The 16,769-nt window shown below is 41.4% G+C and overlaps 1 protein-coding gene across 2 annotated transcripts in view; it reads left to right on the forward strand.

Annotated features, from left to right (window-relative positions):
• Positions 1-16,769, forward strand: part of COL4A1 (collagen type IV alpha 1 chain) — a 193,983-nt gene that overhangs the window by 105,457 nt on the left and 71,757 nt on the right. For both annotated transcript variants that reach the window (XM_075918577.2, XM_075918579.2), the window contains exons 12-21: positions 1,458-1,499; positions 3,526-3,621; positions 4,680-4,715; positions 4,857-4,916; positions 7,663-7,707; positions 8,235-8,288; positions 9,300-9,341; positions 10,336-10,429; positions 13,406-13,441; positions 14,931-15,095. In XM_075918577.2, coding sequence (XP_075774692.2) covers positions 1,458-1,499; positions 3,526-3,621; positions 4,680-4,715; positions 4,857-4,916; positions 7,663-7,707; positions 8,235-8,288; positions 9,300-9,341; positions 10,336-10,429; positions 13,406-13,441; positions 14,931-15,095 — 670 coding nt within the window. The remainder of the gene's footprint in view (positions 1-1,457; positions 1,500-3,525; positions 3,622-4,679; positions 4,716-4,856; positions 4,917-7,662; positions 7,708-8,234; positions 8,289-9,299; positions 9,342-10,335; positions 10,430-13,405; positions 13,442-14,930; positions 15,096-16,769) is intronic.

Consider the following 16,769-nt stretch of genomic DNA (forward strand, 5'->3'; position numbering starts at 1 on the left):
CTGAACCGTATCTACCGTGTTAAATGAGGAATTACTGTAGTACATAGTGGGAGGGTCTATTGCTTGCTACCTCCTCTGGCATTCCACTGCGGACTGTTTTCCTCTTCTAACAAACTTCCCTCAATCTTCCAGCCCTAATCTGTGGTGACCCACTTTACATTACCTCTCTTCCACCTTGCTGTGTCTTGCTCTGTCCAACATTATGGACACAGGCTCTTCCATCTTTCTCATGGGGCTTACTTCTCTTGACAGTCATTGTTTCCATCTGGTGACACCTCTTTTTCCTCCCTCCTCCAAAGGTAGAAGTAAGGTTGAAACTGCTGCTTAGGGACTTAGTGTGTTCAAGACTTAGGACCAGAAGAAAGAAAGCTTTTGGCCACCCCATGGCAGTAGCTGCAATGATCTCTGGCATCCAGAGGCAGAAAGTGCACATGCCAAAAAAAATGTAGATAGTTTGTCCCATCTACAGTTCTGAGTACAAAGAACTTTGGATTGTCATGCTCCAAATAGGATTATTTCAGCTATTCACAGGACTTGTGTGTCTACAGAGACCACAGGCAAAGGGGAACCCAACATTAGAGCAGAGGTCCTAAGAGATGCATGGTGGTCTGATTGGTCTTAGTCTAATAGGGTACGTCTACACTAGCTCGATAGTTCGAGCTAGGTAGGGTAATGACGGCAAGCGGAGTTGCAAATGAAGCCCAGGATTTAAATATCCCCGGCTTCATTTGCATATTCCTGGGCACCACCATTTTTAAATCCCCCTTAGTCCGAACTCTGTGCCCGCGGCTACATGCGGCATGGAGTAGGTAGCTCGAATTAAACAAGGAGTAACGGTAGTTCGAATTAGGATCTTTAATTCAAACTACCTACTCCGTGCCGCATGTAACCGCGGGCACGGAGTTCGGACTAAGGGGGATTTAAAAATGGTGGCACCTGGGAACATGCAAATGAAGCTCAGGATATTTAAATATATTTAAATATCTCCGCTTGCCCTCATTACCCTACCTAGCTTGAACTATTGCACTAGCGTAGACGTATAGTTATTTGGAAGCCACATCTGCCATGCCTTCTATAGGCCTACCATTGTCTCACATGTCAAAGTGAGCACATCTTTGTGCGAAAGACAGTAAAAAAAGATAAAATACCTTCTGCTTCTATACATGTTTTGAAAGACATGTTGATGCGGGGAAAAGAGTTTTTGTAAGAAAGAGTAAGAGATCTGTCCATTTAAATATATGCATGCCCCAAACAAGCCTCTTTTAAGTTGTCATTAAAGCTATATTTTATATGGCCACTTAATTGTACATTTCTCTGCTCCTCATAGTCCATCTCTGTTTTTGCAAATGTCTAGCACATCCCTGGCTCTACCAGAAATGAATAATAAAATCATCATTTTATATATATATATATATATACGCCAATGTAATAACACATGTAATTTTTTTTATCATCAGGGTTATATGGGCTTGAGTTTTCAAGGACAAAAAGGTGATAAGGTAAGCCCCTCTGTTTGAAATCCTTTGGCATAAAATTTCTAAATATATTCTTGAAGCTATATTTATTTTAAAGTTTGGTATTAAAATCACTCTGTGGAGTTTTCATTTTAAAAGACTTGGATTCAAACTTGGCTGAAGACACTGCCTGATGTCACTTGTTACTAGCATGATTTGTGGAATTTGGCATGACTGGCATTAGGCACATAAAATTGCCATACTGCATCATATCCAAAGTCTATCTAATTCAATATCCCCTCTCTGACAGAAGGGAGCACCAGATGCTCCAGAGGAGGATTTAAGGACCCTGCAGTAGGCAGATATGGCACCCTGTATCCCCCAGATATGTCTCATCCTGACCTGTAATAGTTAGAGACTGCTTTAAACTCTGAAGTATGAAGATTAAAATTCCTGCCAAAATTCTTATGATTAATTATGAATATTCTGTATATTTCTTTAATTTATAGAAATGTCCATTCCCTTTTTGATTCATGCTTAATTCTTGGCCTGAGGAGCTACTTTCAGTGGTAATGAGTTCCACAGTCAAATTACATATTGTGCATAAAAGTATTACTATTCATCAGTTTTAACCTTTTTACCTTTTAATTACATTGAAAGGCTCTTTGTTCTTATATGAGAGAAAGAGAATAAACGTCTCTTATCCACCTTCTGTGGAGTATTCATTGTTTTAAATTTAATATAAGAAATAATTCTGAATCCGGTTTTATATCCTAATGCAGACTAAGAGTATATTGTCTGCAACTTGAATTTAAACAGAAATTTCTAGATTTAGAGTAATACTGTATGGGGATTTTTTTAGCTTTATTTTATATGGTAAATATATTTTTTGGACATTGTAATTCTGCATTTTCAGATTGCTATGAAATAAACAAATTACTATCATCCTATATTTTATCTAATGTAATTAACGAGGCAAAATTTCATGTGGAATATGTGCAGAAAAAAAGAGAAGATTTAGCAAGATTGATTTGTTAACTTACTTGGGTTTGCCTTTTGCAAAAAATGAGCAGGAAATATAATAGAGCAGAAATAATGTGCATAATATGTAGGGTCTTTTAGGAGATGTGTTTCCTGAACAGGTGTTAGTTTTATTGTGTGGAAGCAGGTGGAGTTCCCATCCTGCTGCAAATAAAAATATTTTCTTCTAAACTTCTTTGCATCACCTCTCCTTTTCTTGCCTCTGTTTACTCTGACAAAGACACCCAAAGTCTTTGTAACCTTGTAGGAATTAACAAGGTGGACCTGCCAGTATGACTGAACAATAATTACAGTAAAACTCCATTAGTCCAGCATCCAATGCTCCGGGACTCCTGATGGTCCGGCACCATCAGAAACCCGGAAGTACTGGGGCAGCGGGACAGACTTCCCCCATTCAGCTGTTGCTGAAACTGACCAGCAGCTGAATCGGGGAAGCCGGGAGCAGAGCAGCTGGGGTGCTGCCGGGTTGGTCCCGCAGCGCCGTCCTTTGGCACTGCGGGACCAACCCGGCAGCACCCCAGCTGCTCTGCTCCCGGCTTCCCGATTCAGCTGCTGCTGAAACTGACCAGCAGCGGCTGAATCAGGGATGCCTGGGGCAGAGCCGGACTATCGTAAGGGGGGGCTATGACGGGTCTGGGGTGGCATCCCCTCCCACCCCACTCCAGACCCCTCATAGCCCCCCCTTCTGATAGTCCAGCATATCTGATAATCTGGCACCCCCTGGGTCCTAAAGGTGCTGGATTATCGGAAGTTTACTGTACTCTGTTCTTTATGGAGGGCCTAAAAGAACTTTACGTTAGGGTGATTCAGAGCAGGGTCTTTGTCTGCTAGCCAGTTTATAATGTGATTTTCTGCAACTGCATGTGCAAACCTTAAGTTATTAGCTGTTTGGTTTCGCTAAAATAATAAACCAGCAAACATCCTGTCCCTTTTTAAAGTTCTGTTTTATTGTTACGATTTTATTTATGACTGTTCTCAGTATAAATATTATTTCTAGCTAAATTAATAATCCTGAATTTTGTGTCTTTAGGGTGACCAAGGACCTATGGGCCCTCCAGGACCACCAGGACCTACTGAGGCATTCGAAGGGAAAGGGATCACAGTACATCATATGTATGGACCGAAAGTGAGAGAATATTACTTAACCCTTACAACATTGGACTCCTAGTTTTTTTTCTTAAAGTCAGTGGGGACAAGCTTACTAAAGAAAGAGGGAAACCAGACGTTTAGCAATTTAATGCCAATTATGCAAGTTTGGTCCATGTTTTACCTTTCCTGAATAAAATTTAATGTGCTTCCTGTATGTATCTCAAGAATTTGTACATGGATAATCTGTGCATATGATAATACTTGTGTAAATAAGTCATGTGTCTCTAGAAGACGTTGGATGTTCTTTAATGCTTATGTAAATTTGAATGCAATATCACGTAGATTGTGAATCCAGAGAAGACACACACTCCATTTCAGAAATTGAACAGTTCAGTTGTAGTAGCCTTTTGCTTATATCATCTTCCTCTCACTAGTTGCTTTCCCTGCACTGTATACTGCACAGTTCTGGTAGAGGAACCAATGACAGTACTGCATGGGAGCTGGCCATGCAGTCCAGGAGGAAGTGTGACCCTGGAGGGTTCACAGTTAGGATCCTTTTTACCATTGGATTCCCAGCCAGTACGCCCTTCTCCTTCCACTAGGTCGCTGTCTCTGGATGCTGGAGGGGAAGTAATGGACCAAAAATTTTGGCAGGAATACTGTATCCTGCAAAGAATAACATTTTACCTTTCTGTGGCTTTTTCTGCTGTGGGGAAGTGTAACATACAAGCTGATCAGCATAGTTTATCTGGTCAATCGCAAATGTCTTTAAAAATAGAACATCTAGTTTATATTAGATTTATTCTCATTAACAGAATCACCTTCAGTGAATTGCAATTACTGTTATAGTTATTTAGTGGGGCATCATAAGCAGTAATTACTAGTACAATACATTAGATTTAAATGGATTCAAAAATTTTATATAAAAAAATTAAAATTGAGCATGTTATCTTTCCCTGAATGCCCATTAGGCCTTGTAGTTTGAACAAGACAATGCACCGCATCTGGCAAAGAGGAAATAAGTGATTTATAGCAAAAGTGGATTATTGATCACTTTCCCATATATTGATTTTCATTGTTTTCTAATTTCATTAGGGTGAAAAAGGTGAAAAAGGTGATACTGGGCTTTCAGTAAGTATTATATAATCAGTTTGTTTGCATTAAAAGAGTTTACCAACCCTAATGGTGATCATGGGTATCTTAATACTTGTTATGAAAATAAAATTTACCACAAAATATGACCATATGATTAATCTGGCCTTTTTTCTTAAGGGAGATAAAGGTGCAGAAATCAAAGGGGAAAAAGGTGAAACTGGGAAACCTGGATCACGAGTAAGTATATAGTATTTTATGAATAAACATTGAGCATCATTGTATTAATACTATTAAATCTGATATCTTATCAGTCAGATGTAGGTTCAGGCTTGGGCAAAATACGGCTTGCAGGCTGCATCCAGCCTGCCAAGCCACCAGATCTTGCCCACAGACACTGTGGGGAGCCCCAGGTAGGCTCCTCGCTTGCCTCACTCCTCCCTCACACCACAGAAATGCTGCTGCAGGGCGGTTTTTCTTTAAAAACTGTGAGTCGGGAGCTGCAGCCGCCCCCAGCACAATCCCATTGGTGGGTTTCTGGCCAGAAACCGGCCAATGGGAACTATCTGTTTCAATAACAAGCAGCCATAAAGCACAATGGGCTCCAGAGCACATGGCTGCAGCCCGTGTGAGGGTGAGGCAGGCAGCAGTGTTCCCTCTAACCTGCACAGCCACACAGCTTCACAAGTGATTAATGAGCCACATCTAGTCAGAGGCTCAGGACTCCCTGCAGGGAGCTGACTGAATGGACGGGGCCGATTGATCACCTGTGAAGCTGTTCTGCTGGGCAGTTAAGAGGGGAACACTGGCTGGCAGGGAGGCTGATTAAGGAACGGCTGCTGGCTAGTAAGTCTCCGGCTAGACCCTGCCTCTGGCACGCCAGTCCCTCCCTTCCTCAACCCTCTGCCCCCCACTCCTGCACGAGGTGTACTGGTAGTTCGGAATAGGAAGCCTAGTTCGAACTACCTAGTTCGTGCCCCGTGTAGCCGCGCTGCACGGGGTTCGAACCAGCGGGGTTTTAAAAATGGTGGCTCCTCGCTTATGCAAATGAAGCCCGGGAAATTCAAATCCCGGGCTTCATTTGCAAGTGCGGTATGCCTACATTACCCTCCTAGTTCGAACTAGGAGGGTAGTGTAGACATACCCATGGAAAAGTGCAGCCCTCGACCACTTTCCAAATTCTTGGAATGGCCCGCCATCAAAAATTATTGCCTCCTTCTGTGTAAGATGATATATTTGTTAATATGGGAGTTTTGCCAAAGTTTTCAATAGGGCCAGAATCTGGCTTATGGTATTGATAGTATACAGTGATGTTTAAAAGCCTCACAAATACTGTACAAAACATAAGATCAGATCCCACTTTCGCTAAATTGACAATTGATTGAATTCCGTCAACTTCAATGGAAGCTGGAGTAGGCCATTACAGGATAGAACATAAACAGCCTCCCCCCACCCCGCCCCAATTCAAATCTATTTACTGAATTGAAAGATTTGCATAATTAACTGTGCATAGTACATTTAAACTATTATGGTATGCTCAGTAAATCTGTTTAATTTACACATACATTTTCTCCTACAAGAGGAGGAGTGACCTTTGCACATTTTTAGCTTGTTTTACATAGATTTTAAGGCCATAAAGGACCATTATGATCATCTAGTCTGAGCTTCTAAGTGACACAGGCCACAAAACCTCACTTAGTAATTCCTATTTCAAGCCCAGGACTTCTGGGTAGCTTTCATAATTTATTAGCATCTGGTAGCTTTATAAAAATCTAAATGGAATATTCGTCTGTTGCTGGGTCATGCTCATTATAAGGGTCATGAAAGGCAACTAAGGAGTGCTGCCTGACAAAATGTTATTAAAATCAAAGCAAAGAAAATCTTGCTCCCTCCTGCCCCATTATGCCTTTACCCTTCAAAGTCAAGTATATCATGCTAAACGCCCAAAACACAGAAAATGTACATGGGCTTACTCTTGTCATTTAGATATTTTGTACGCTTCATGGAAGTGTAAGAGGCCTGGGAAAACATTTAACTGTAAGCGAAGTTATATGGGCCCATGGTGCCCATGCGCCACCAATATTCCAGAATGTGGGCCCAGCTCCACCAGTGTTTGGTCTTATTTTTTCAGAGCCATAGCGTGGACTGGGGCAACTACTCTGGCCCCACACTTGGGGAGGGGGAACTGCGCTTCAGGGGGATGCAAGATGCATAGCAGCCTGGGAGTTAGTAGGGGGGTCTGATAGTGATGGCAGCGAGCGACCTGGCCCCAGTCCACTGTACTGTGCCCCACCTCCACTCCACCCTTTCCCCCAAGCCACCAGCCCATCTCTTATTGCCTCTGCCCCTACACTGCACAAATTTCACACCTTCCCTCAAATCCTCATCCCCACCCTGGCTCTTTCTGGCTTCCACTCTCTGCCCTCAGCAACTCTGGGAATCTGGCAGGATGAAGCATGGCAGGCTGAAGACAGTTCACACAACTTGTGTTGGAGCCAGGCCTACTGCTAACACCTCAGGCCTCCCTGCACCTAGGGATGTAAGCAACTAGTCATCTATCCAATAAGCATAAGCTTATCGGATGGTCAAGTAGTGACTCAACTAGTCACTTCCCCCTCCCCCTTGCTGCCTCTAATAGAGGCAGCAAGGAAAGGTGGGCAGGAGCCGGTGTTTAAAAGCTTAAAAGCCAGTTCCCCCCTCTCCCCACCAGCACCGTCTCTGCAGAGGGAAGGGGAGGCAGAGGCATATCTGGGAAATGGCACAAGTGGGGACTGCTTGAGTCCTTGTCGCCCTGTGCTCCCTGTGGCACCTCCCTTCCCTGCTGCTTCTTATAGAGGGAAACAAGTGCCAGTACAGGGGGGTGCTGGCTTAAAAGGGAATCCATTGTACAGCTGGATTCTTAGTTTTAATGTTTCAGCCAATGTGTACAGGAATCATACAGATGTGATGATTATAATTTAGTAATGTGGAATTGTCTGTTTTACAGGGAAAACCTGGAAAAGATGGCGAGCAGGGACCAAAAGGAGAACCTGTATGTCTTTCACTGCATTTTAAATATTTTGCTTATCTTTCTAAAAGAAAACATTCTCTTCTGCACTAAATGTTTGCTTCCTTTGTATGAAAAAATAAGAAAAGTGCAAACTGTGGTGGGCTACTAGCAGTTTTCAGAATTATTTGCTAAATTGCCTTTTGTGTTGAAAAAGTGATCAGTTTGAGGATTTAAAATAACAGAGTGTGTCTACACTGCAAGCCATGATTTCGAAATAATGTTGAGCTGGAGGCCGCCTTAGTCCAATTCCTGGTAACCCTCATTTTACAAGGAGTAAGGGAAGTGGAAGGAAGAGTGTTCTTCCTTCGATTTCCTGCTGTGTAAACAGCACCAAAAGCCGAACTAAGCTATTTTGACAAGCTATGCAATTGACATAGCTCAAGTTGCATAGCTCAATTCGACTTTTGCCCTGCTGTGTAGATGTGCCCTGAGACACTACCACTATTAAGGATGAATTTATTGTGTCTGATCTGTTTTTTCTCTCCTCCCCTTCCGCAATATACACACAGGGCAAGGATGGTGAGTTTGGATATCCAGGACGACCTGGTGAACCTGGTCCTAAGGTAAATAATGAAACATTAGCTCTTTGGGGCAGAGTTAATCAATAAGATCTTGCATTCATAGCTTATAGTAATCAGCTATAGATTATACATACTGTCGCTGGGCAAGCACTCACCCTCATGGCACCTCCAGTTAGAGCACTCCTTACCTGCCCACAGGACAGTATTAGGAGGAAAGGACCTAGGTCAGTGCATCTGCACTCTGGGGTCCTCTCCTCCCAGGGGAGCACCTAGGTAAGCTCCTCCCACCTCCTCCCACACCCCAACTCCCTGCCCTAGGTCACCATCCCTCCTGCTCTAGGTCACCATCCAAACCCTCTGCACTGCCCTCCCCCATGTCACAACTCTCTCCCAGATCCTGCACTCCCTTTGCCATCCCTCCTCCAGGTCAAAATCCTACCCTGAACCTATACTTCCTCCCAGACCCTGCACCCCAAACTCTACCCCGGATCACAATCTCATCCTTCACCCAAACTCCCTCTGAGACTCCACACCCTCTCCTGTACCTCAGTCCCCTACACTGAGCTCCCTTCTGCAGACAACCTCCATCCTAGATCCCACAATCCCTCCATAGAAATGTAATCATTAACAACTTACAAAATCTTGGAGTTGTCCCCCATCAAAAATTATTGTCCACCTCTTAATAATATTTAGTGCTACTAGACTCTTCTATAATAATAAACTTAGTATAAAACAGTATTTGTCCCAGTACTTAGTATAAAACAGTACTTGTCCCATCGTCTAGAAAAATTCTGAACATATTATCCCCAATTAATTGATTGTGTACTTCTTTGCATTTGGGGATTTTGTACAGAAGAAGGGTTTTGTGCAGATGAATCTGGCCCAAATATGCACTTGTGAAGTGGATTTCTATATTCATTTTGTTCAGCAAGTAAATGTAGAACATAAAATCTCCATGTGTAAGACTAAAAAGCTAAACTGAATGCCATTGATAAATTGGTTTTTGTTGTGAGGTACTTCAGATTTACAAATGTAAATTGTCTTTCTGTTCAGGGAGATAAGGGTGTACAAGGTCTTCCGGGACTTCCAGGAAGAGTAAGTAAATTACATTTTGCTCATATGAAACAGACATAAGATACCTAACTAATGTGGAAATCAACTCCGGACTAATTTTTAAAGGCTATGCATAGGTTGTGTTACAACTAAAATCAGTGGCAATGCTGCTGTTGATTTTCAGTGGGAGCAAAACTTGGGAGCCATATGTTGTCCAAGTATATTTGAAATCTATAGAGGGAAATTTCTGTGTAACAGCAATTTGTACATTTGAGTTTTAAATTATTTTGTTTTATAGATTTATAATATTACTGCTGTCTTGCTATTATTACAAAGCAATACAAATAATTACTGACAGTGGTGGAAATAAGACTTTGGAGCATGATCTGTTGACATCACATTGTAGTACAGGGGGTTTTCATACTATTTAGAAGTTAATTGCAGTTAGCCAGCCATCAATATGTCCCAAATGCTGTGAACACTTTCCTCTGCATCTGCTCAGAGCACCTTTGAGTTATGTAAATTCATGTCCATAAGTCCATTTAAAAAAGCTTGGGGCGGAGGGTCTTGTCACAGTGCCCCTCTTTTTAATTCCTGTTGTACATGTAGTTGATGGTCAGTACAGATGGCGAGTTCTGTGAAGCTGGCCAGAACCCTGAGGCCTCCCCTGCCCTCTTCTTTCTCCTGCCCACCTTCCTTCTCCTCTTGCCTTAAGGATGCACAGTGGAGGAGAAGAGATGGAGAGGAGTGAGCAGATGAGGAAGCCTTAAGGGGAAGGGGTGTAGTGCTAGTGGGGACACTGTCTAGATACTTGTGACCCCCCCTGCCACACACACACACACACACACACACACACACACACACACACACACATACACACACACTTCTCAGGAGCTTCCAGCATTCACACTCCAGAAGCAACCATCTGGCACACTCCAAAGGAAGACACACTACATCTGGCATTTCCTGCCCCATTTGGGGAGGTTTAATCCTCCCCGTGCCTTATACCTACCTAAATATTTGTTCTGTGATTCAGGTAATAGGTACTGGAACAGTGGATACTTATGGTGAAAAAGGAGACATGGGTCTTACAGGTCCTCCAGGAATCAAAGGTGAACAAGGTCAAAAAGGTATGCCTTTTTATTTTGAGGTTGTTGGTTTTTTTGGTCTTTATATATGCACTTTATTTTTTTTATAGGAGAATATTATTGAATTACTTGAATGCATTATTGGAGTTATACGATAATGAAATGCACAGGTTTTGTCACTGTATTGCTGTTGAGTTATTGCATTCTGCTTACGTAAATTTCCTATGTACTGTAATTTTCACTGAATATGGCATGGTTTACTTTGCTATATGGCATATATCACGTTTTCTTGTACTTTCGCTGTGCCCTATTTAAAGAAATAGAACTGGGCAAAAAATTTTCAGACAAAAAATGTATTGCAGTTTCAATAGACTCAAACTATTTGCAAATTATCACCAATTTGCTGAATAGTTTCTGGCCAAAAAATGTTTTTCTTCCACAAGATGATTGTGCTCCCTAATAACTTTTAGCTCAGTGATGGGATATCCTAACCACCAGGCAGTTGGCTGTTCTGGGATGGGTCTCTCTTCAGCTCTCTTGTTGAAGCTGTTATGTTTTATATAAATAATGAAATAATCAGGTGATGGCCTGATGGACAGCCAGCAGAGGTATTCTCACTCTTTTGTTTTGGCCCAATTTGTGTATCTTATAGAAAACGTAACTGCTTCAGCCAGAGAGATGGATAGAGATCCAGCCCAGAGTATCTCATAGCCTGTGTTTAGGGCACTTCTCTGGGAAGAGGGAGATTTGGATACAAATCCCTGCTTGTTTCAGGTAGATGGGATTTACAGCCAGGTCTCCCACATCCCAGGTGGTTGCTATAACCATTGAGCTAAATGTTAGATGGGCAACTCTGGGTCCTCCTCTTGCTATTTCATGAATCTAGACCGGGGTTGGGAACCTGAGGATTGGGGGCTGGATGTGGCCCCTGACTTGCCTGGATCTGGCCCCCGAGGCTCAGGGCTCCCCCTACCCTGGTAGTAGGGAGCCCACACTGGTGTTCCAGCAGCTCCCCCACTGCCACCCCATGGGGCTGGAGTACACAAAATCTACTAGCCTGGCCCCAGTAGGCTGTATTATGTGAGGAGAATGTGGGGAGCGTCTTTCTCCTTCTCAGTCAGTAGCCACAGCAGTGAGAATTTTTCCTTTCTTTTCTACAGCCCCCAAATTATTTTTCAGTTTATCAGTAGCCCCTGATACAAAAAAGGTTCCCCATCCCTGATCTAGATCTTTAACAATGTCCGGGAACAGTCTTTCCTGAGGAACAAGATATTTCATGTGTCTTGAAATACCCTTTTTGTGTTCATCAAAAGTATTTGGAATTTTCAAGTTCAGCTCAATCTGAATCAATTTTATTTTTAAATATTTTGAAACTGTTGGAGAACTGAAGAATCAGAAATTTCTTCAGCTCTCTCAGGGATACCTCTTTCCAACTTAGATTAGGCTTCATTTTGGCACTCAGTAAAGTCACCACAGAAAGAACAAAAGGCCTGATTTCCCTCACTGCAATACTAGTTTTATGATGGTCAGACTCCAGAGACCTTGATAAAGAAATGTACGTTGAGTTACAGCAGCATGAAAGCAAAATAACAGAAAAGAGACTCGAGAACATAATTTTCTTAAATAGTCACAATCAGTAATTACATTTTCAATCTTAAAGGATATGTCAGTAACTTATAAAGATGATTACAAAATAGGCGGGGGAGCATTTTTGGAGAAGAAATTTCAAAACCTTTGAAATTTCTAGCTAGTTTGGTACTCCTTGCACTTCCTGAGTTCACAATGACTTAAACAGGAGTTTGGGGCATAAAGAAAGCTGTATCGCAGTGGTCACCAACCAGTAGATTGGGATGTAGTGGTAGATCTTAGAGCCTTTGACAGATGATCCTGACTGGTTTGGCCAAGAGGCTACCAAGTGCTGGCACTTCAGCTGCGCCTCCCACTACTGCTGTTCATCTCCTGCCCTTTGCCTTAGAACTGCCTCCTCCCACTCCCAGGACCCTTCTGCTTCCTGGGCAGGGGAGGGAGAAGAGGGGTGCTGATGTCAAGGTGCCCCCTCTCTTACCCTGTATCCTATCTCCAAAGAGCAGAGAGGGGGCACCACAGGGCTTGGGATGGATGGAGTTTGCTGGCTGCTTTGGGGAGTGGTGCAGGGCCATGGCAGGGGTGAGCCTGCCTTAGCCCCACTGCACCATCTCCCAGGAGCCACTTGAGGTAAGCAGTGCCCACTCGGACCCCATATTCTGAATTCTTACCCCAGTCATGAACCCCCTCCTGCACTCCAAGCCTCTGCTCTAGCCCTGAGTACCCCTGCATCCAGCTACCTGCCCCAAGCTCATCTTAGAGCTCCTCTTGCACTTCAAACCCTTTAATCCAAGACCAGAGCCTGCACCTTAACCCGCTGCTCCTGCCTGGTGATACTGAGAGAGGGAGGGAGGGAGATGGAATGACATGGGGCCAGGCCTCAGAGAAGGGACACAAAGGAGGCGGGGCAAGGGTATTTGGATTTGAGGTAGATCTTGGATTGCACTTAAATTCAAAAAGTGATCTCATGCTTTTAAAGGTTGGAGACCACTGCTGTATCGGGTGTTTAGCGAAATGTCACTACTGTATGTATAATCTCTGAATTTCAGTTGAAGATCTTTGTTTTGACTAAATATGATTAACTGTCGGTACAATACAGGAATTACATGGAATGTATGTGGGATAGATTGGTCCCTACCCGGAGTGTTGAATCAAGGTCTGATTCTTCCTGCTCCAATTGAGTGTTGAAGACACTCAGCATCTTAGAGCAACAGGTCTTTCTGCCAAATTTCTGTCTTGCAGACTTTGACAGATGTCAGTCTCATATAATTTTGATTGAAATCATCTGAGTTTTCATTCTAGATATTATTTTGCACTCCAGTGTTATAAGATGGTGGTGGATGTTTGCATAATAAATGCTATGACATCATTAACATTGACATAATCTGTTTCATTGTCATTTATCCCCTAATAAAATAATGCCTTTCTTTTTAGGCTTGCCAGGTATAGAAGGATTACCAGGTCCTCCAGGTATGAGCATATGACTGTTGTTTTTATTGATTCTTTTAAAAAAATTCTTCTAAGGTCAATCTTAAGGGATGCAGAGAAGCCTCAATAACTCCTTGACACCCAGAGTTGACATACACTGCCCTGTTGGGTGATCTAATCATCTCCTGGAGATCTTTGTATGGATCGTCTTTCTCATGTATGTCAGCTACCTCTGTGGAACAATCTGTGTTTTCAATGGAGCACGTTGAGGCTGTATTAATTTTTCATAGAGTCCTCTCTGTACTGGGAAACTTCTCTTAAAATGGATGTGGAATGATGGCTGAGAGGAACAGCCAGACAGAAGAAGCCCAGAAAACATAGCTCTGTTGGAGCTGTGCATTGTCCGGGGATCAGAGATGAGGGCAGGAAGTCTTCCTAGCTCTGGATTCTGGGGATGCTGACTGCTCAGTTGGTCTTCTTCTCCTATGAGTTTTCAGGGGAAAGAGGGAGGGTCTTCTCATTTGTCCTTTTGTTTGTTATTGAATATTGTATTGAAGTGATTTATCATGGTGTTGGCACGTGCTTTAGCTGTGTGGAAAATGTCAAACACAAATTGAAATTAGTGAAAAAATTCAGAGGATTCTAAGCTAAGGTTGATAAATATAACTATATTTGACCTCACCAGCCACGGCCCTGACTCCTGAGTTTTAAAAAGCAAATAAACAATGTATTTCTCTAGAACAAACATTATATCTTCTTCAAGTTTGCCAGTGATACCAATTCTTTGTGGCTGTCGCATGCTGGCTTTATCTATATTGATTATGAACTAAGTGAATTCAAGCTTAGGTGAATCAGTGTTGTATTATTGCCAGGAAAGTTTTCAAAGTTGAAGGTGAAAGGTAATGAATGTGGTAAGTTGTAAAACCTAAAGAATAGTATGTGACAAGATAAAAAGAACAACGACTTTTAGTTAGTCATTGCTACAGAGTAGACTTCAATGAAGTGTGGGTTTGTGTGAGTTTCAAAGTCTTTTTTAATGTAGGAAAAGGAACAAGATGTTTTAAAAATCACTTCTAATGATTAATGAACACAGATGGATCTTTATAAAAATAGCAATGACGGTTTTGAAAACTAAAGTAAAGAGTATTAATGGCTAAAAAAGAGCTTACACAGTCCTCTTTACTTATTACATGATGCTATTCACTTATTGTCACTACCTCAGAAACAGTTATTAACACTTATTACTCTTCTTAACACTTTCCACTTGGTCACTGATTCCCATTAATGTTTTTGTTTCAAGTGCTCCTGAAATTGATAAGGGATGCAGAAATAAAATGTCTAGTTACCATTAGTGACTGCTTTGTGGAGCAGCTAGACCTGAAGCCCACAAGGAGAGAGGCAAAATGCAGTCCCTAGTGTTATGCTGGATTTTACCCTTAATCTTAGGAATTTATAGCTACCTCATTTGTTGACCATTTTATCTTGTTATTTGTATTTGCTTTCATGTGTATTTTACTTTGTTCTAAATAAGGTTTACCTAGCCCAGGGACAAGAGGTCCTCCAGGATTCCCTGGTGAGAAAGGTGAAAAGGGTGACCATGGACTTCCAGGGCTCTCTCTGCCTGGACCAGCTGGAAGAGATGGTTTACCAGGGTCTCAGGGTTATCCAGGGCCTCCGGGACCACCAGGCATAACAAGTAGGTTGAAAACTTTATTTCAATATGTGGCTGAAACCATGTTAAAGTTTTGCATATTCAAAGAGAACAAAGGCAACAAGGACTTGTCAGGAAAATGGTGGTCATGAATCAGCGTGAAAAAGAAGTGTTCTCTGAATATGGAAAGAAAGCAACATATTTGCCTTTGTTAATTCACAAAAAAAAAAGGCATGGTCTCATAAATGAAACAAATCTCTGGTTACCTGGCTAAAGACAGATTTTTTTCTGGATAAATGGCCACTATTTTTTACCTCTTTCAAACAATGTATTTGAATATATGATCCTTAAAAGGTTCCTTTTATTCCATACACTTTTGCAGGTGCAATATTTGCAGTGGCTCATCCTAGATATTTATCTATAGCTTAGTATAAATGGCCTTTTAACATAATCATATCAGGAAATGAGAACTTTTCACTTGTTTGCAATATTGTTGTAGCCTTCTTGGTCCCAGGAGATTACAGAAATAAAGTGAGTGAGGGGGATATCTTACTGGACCAACTTCTGTTGGTGAAAGAGCTCTTCTTCAACTTGTGGTTGATTCTGTTTTGCTGACTGACAAGTATTCACCTCATGCTTAACTTCCTCAGACCAAATCCTCAGTTGGATGTAATAGGCATAGCTCTACTGAAGCCAAGAGTGCTAAGTCCATTTATACCAGCTGAGGACCTGGCTTAGCGACTAGGAAGTATTTGCCCTTAATTATTGATACTACTTTCCAGTCAACATAAAATAAGTAGTAGATAATTACAAAAAAGCAAGGATCTATTTCTTGTTAATTGCTACCTAGGGACACATTAATAATTCATTAAACAAACATCAGAGAGACTTAGACATTTCTTTTTCTCCTGCCTAATTTTCTGCTTTATAATTTTACTACAGTATTCTCCCATATGCTTTCAGTTAGCTCTGGCCATCTGTGCCTTCAAATAGTTTTTTAAACAAATTTGTTCAATGTGAAATCTTAGTATTGAATTATATCACTTGCTAATAGCAATCCCTGTGGTCTAAACTTAGATTTTAAATTGCAGAATTGTAATTGTTTAGACTATGTCTGATTTTTATTTACTTTTTTTGTTTTTTTGTTTTTTGTTGTTTTTTTGTGTTTTTGTTTTTGTTACTGAAGAATGACAGTGCAGAAATAATAGGGCCCAGCCCAGCTGGAGCAATGTCTTCCATCCCCACCCACCTCTGTTTAAGTGGTTAACTGGTTAAACATAACATTTTACTGATTAAACAGGATTTTACACCCCTAACAAATAACAGAATCTTTTTGCTAACCTTGCTGGTGATATAGGCTAAGCCCCATCACACTTGGATAAAGAGTAAAAATTGAAGACTAAAATGATGCTATATTTTTAGGTAAACAGATACACTTCAAATTCATGTATTATCTTCATTGTTAGATTATGTATCTTTAAAATAATAATATTTTATTTCACTATAGCTAAAATGTAATCAATGTCACAAATACAATAGTATTTTGTCTGCACCTTCAGCAGACAAGAAAAGAGGTGTACATATCAGGGTATTAATAAATTATTATGATAAAAACTTTTTAAGGTAGTGTGGAGAGGAGATTATGCAACTGAGGATTCCCTGATAATAAAATATTATAGATTTTAATAGAAAAACAGAAATAGAGGACATTATCCTTGT

This window comes from Pelodiscus sinensis, chromosome 1, assembly GCF_052426305.1.
Source record: "Pelodiscus sinensis isolate ZL-2025 chromosome 1, ASM5242630v1, whole genome shotgun sequence".
Lineage (NCBI taxonomy): Eukaryota > Metazoa > Chordata > Testudines > Trionychidae > Pelodiscus > Pelodiscus sinensis.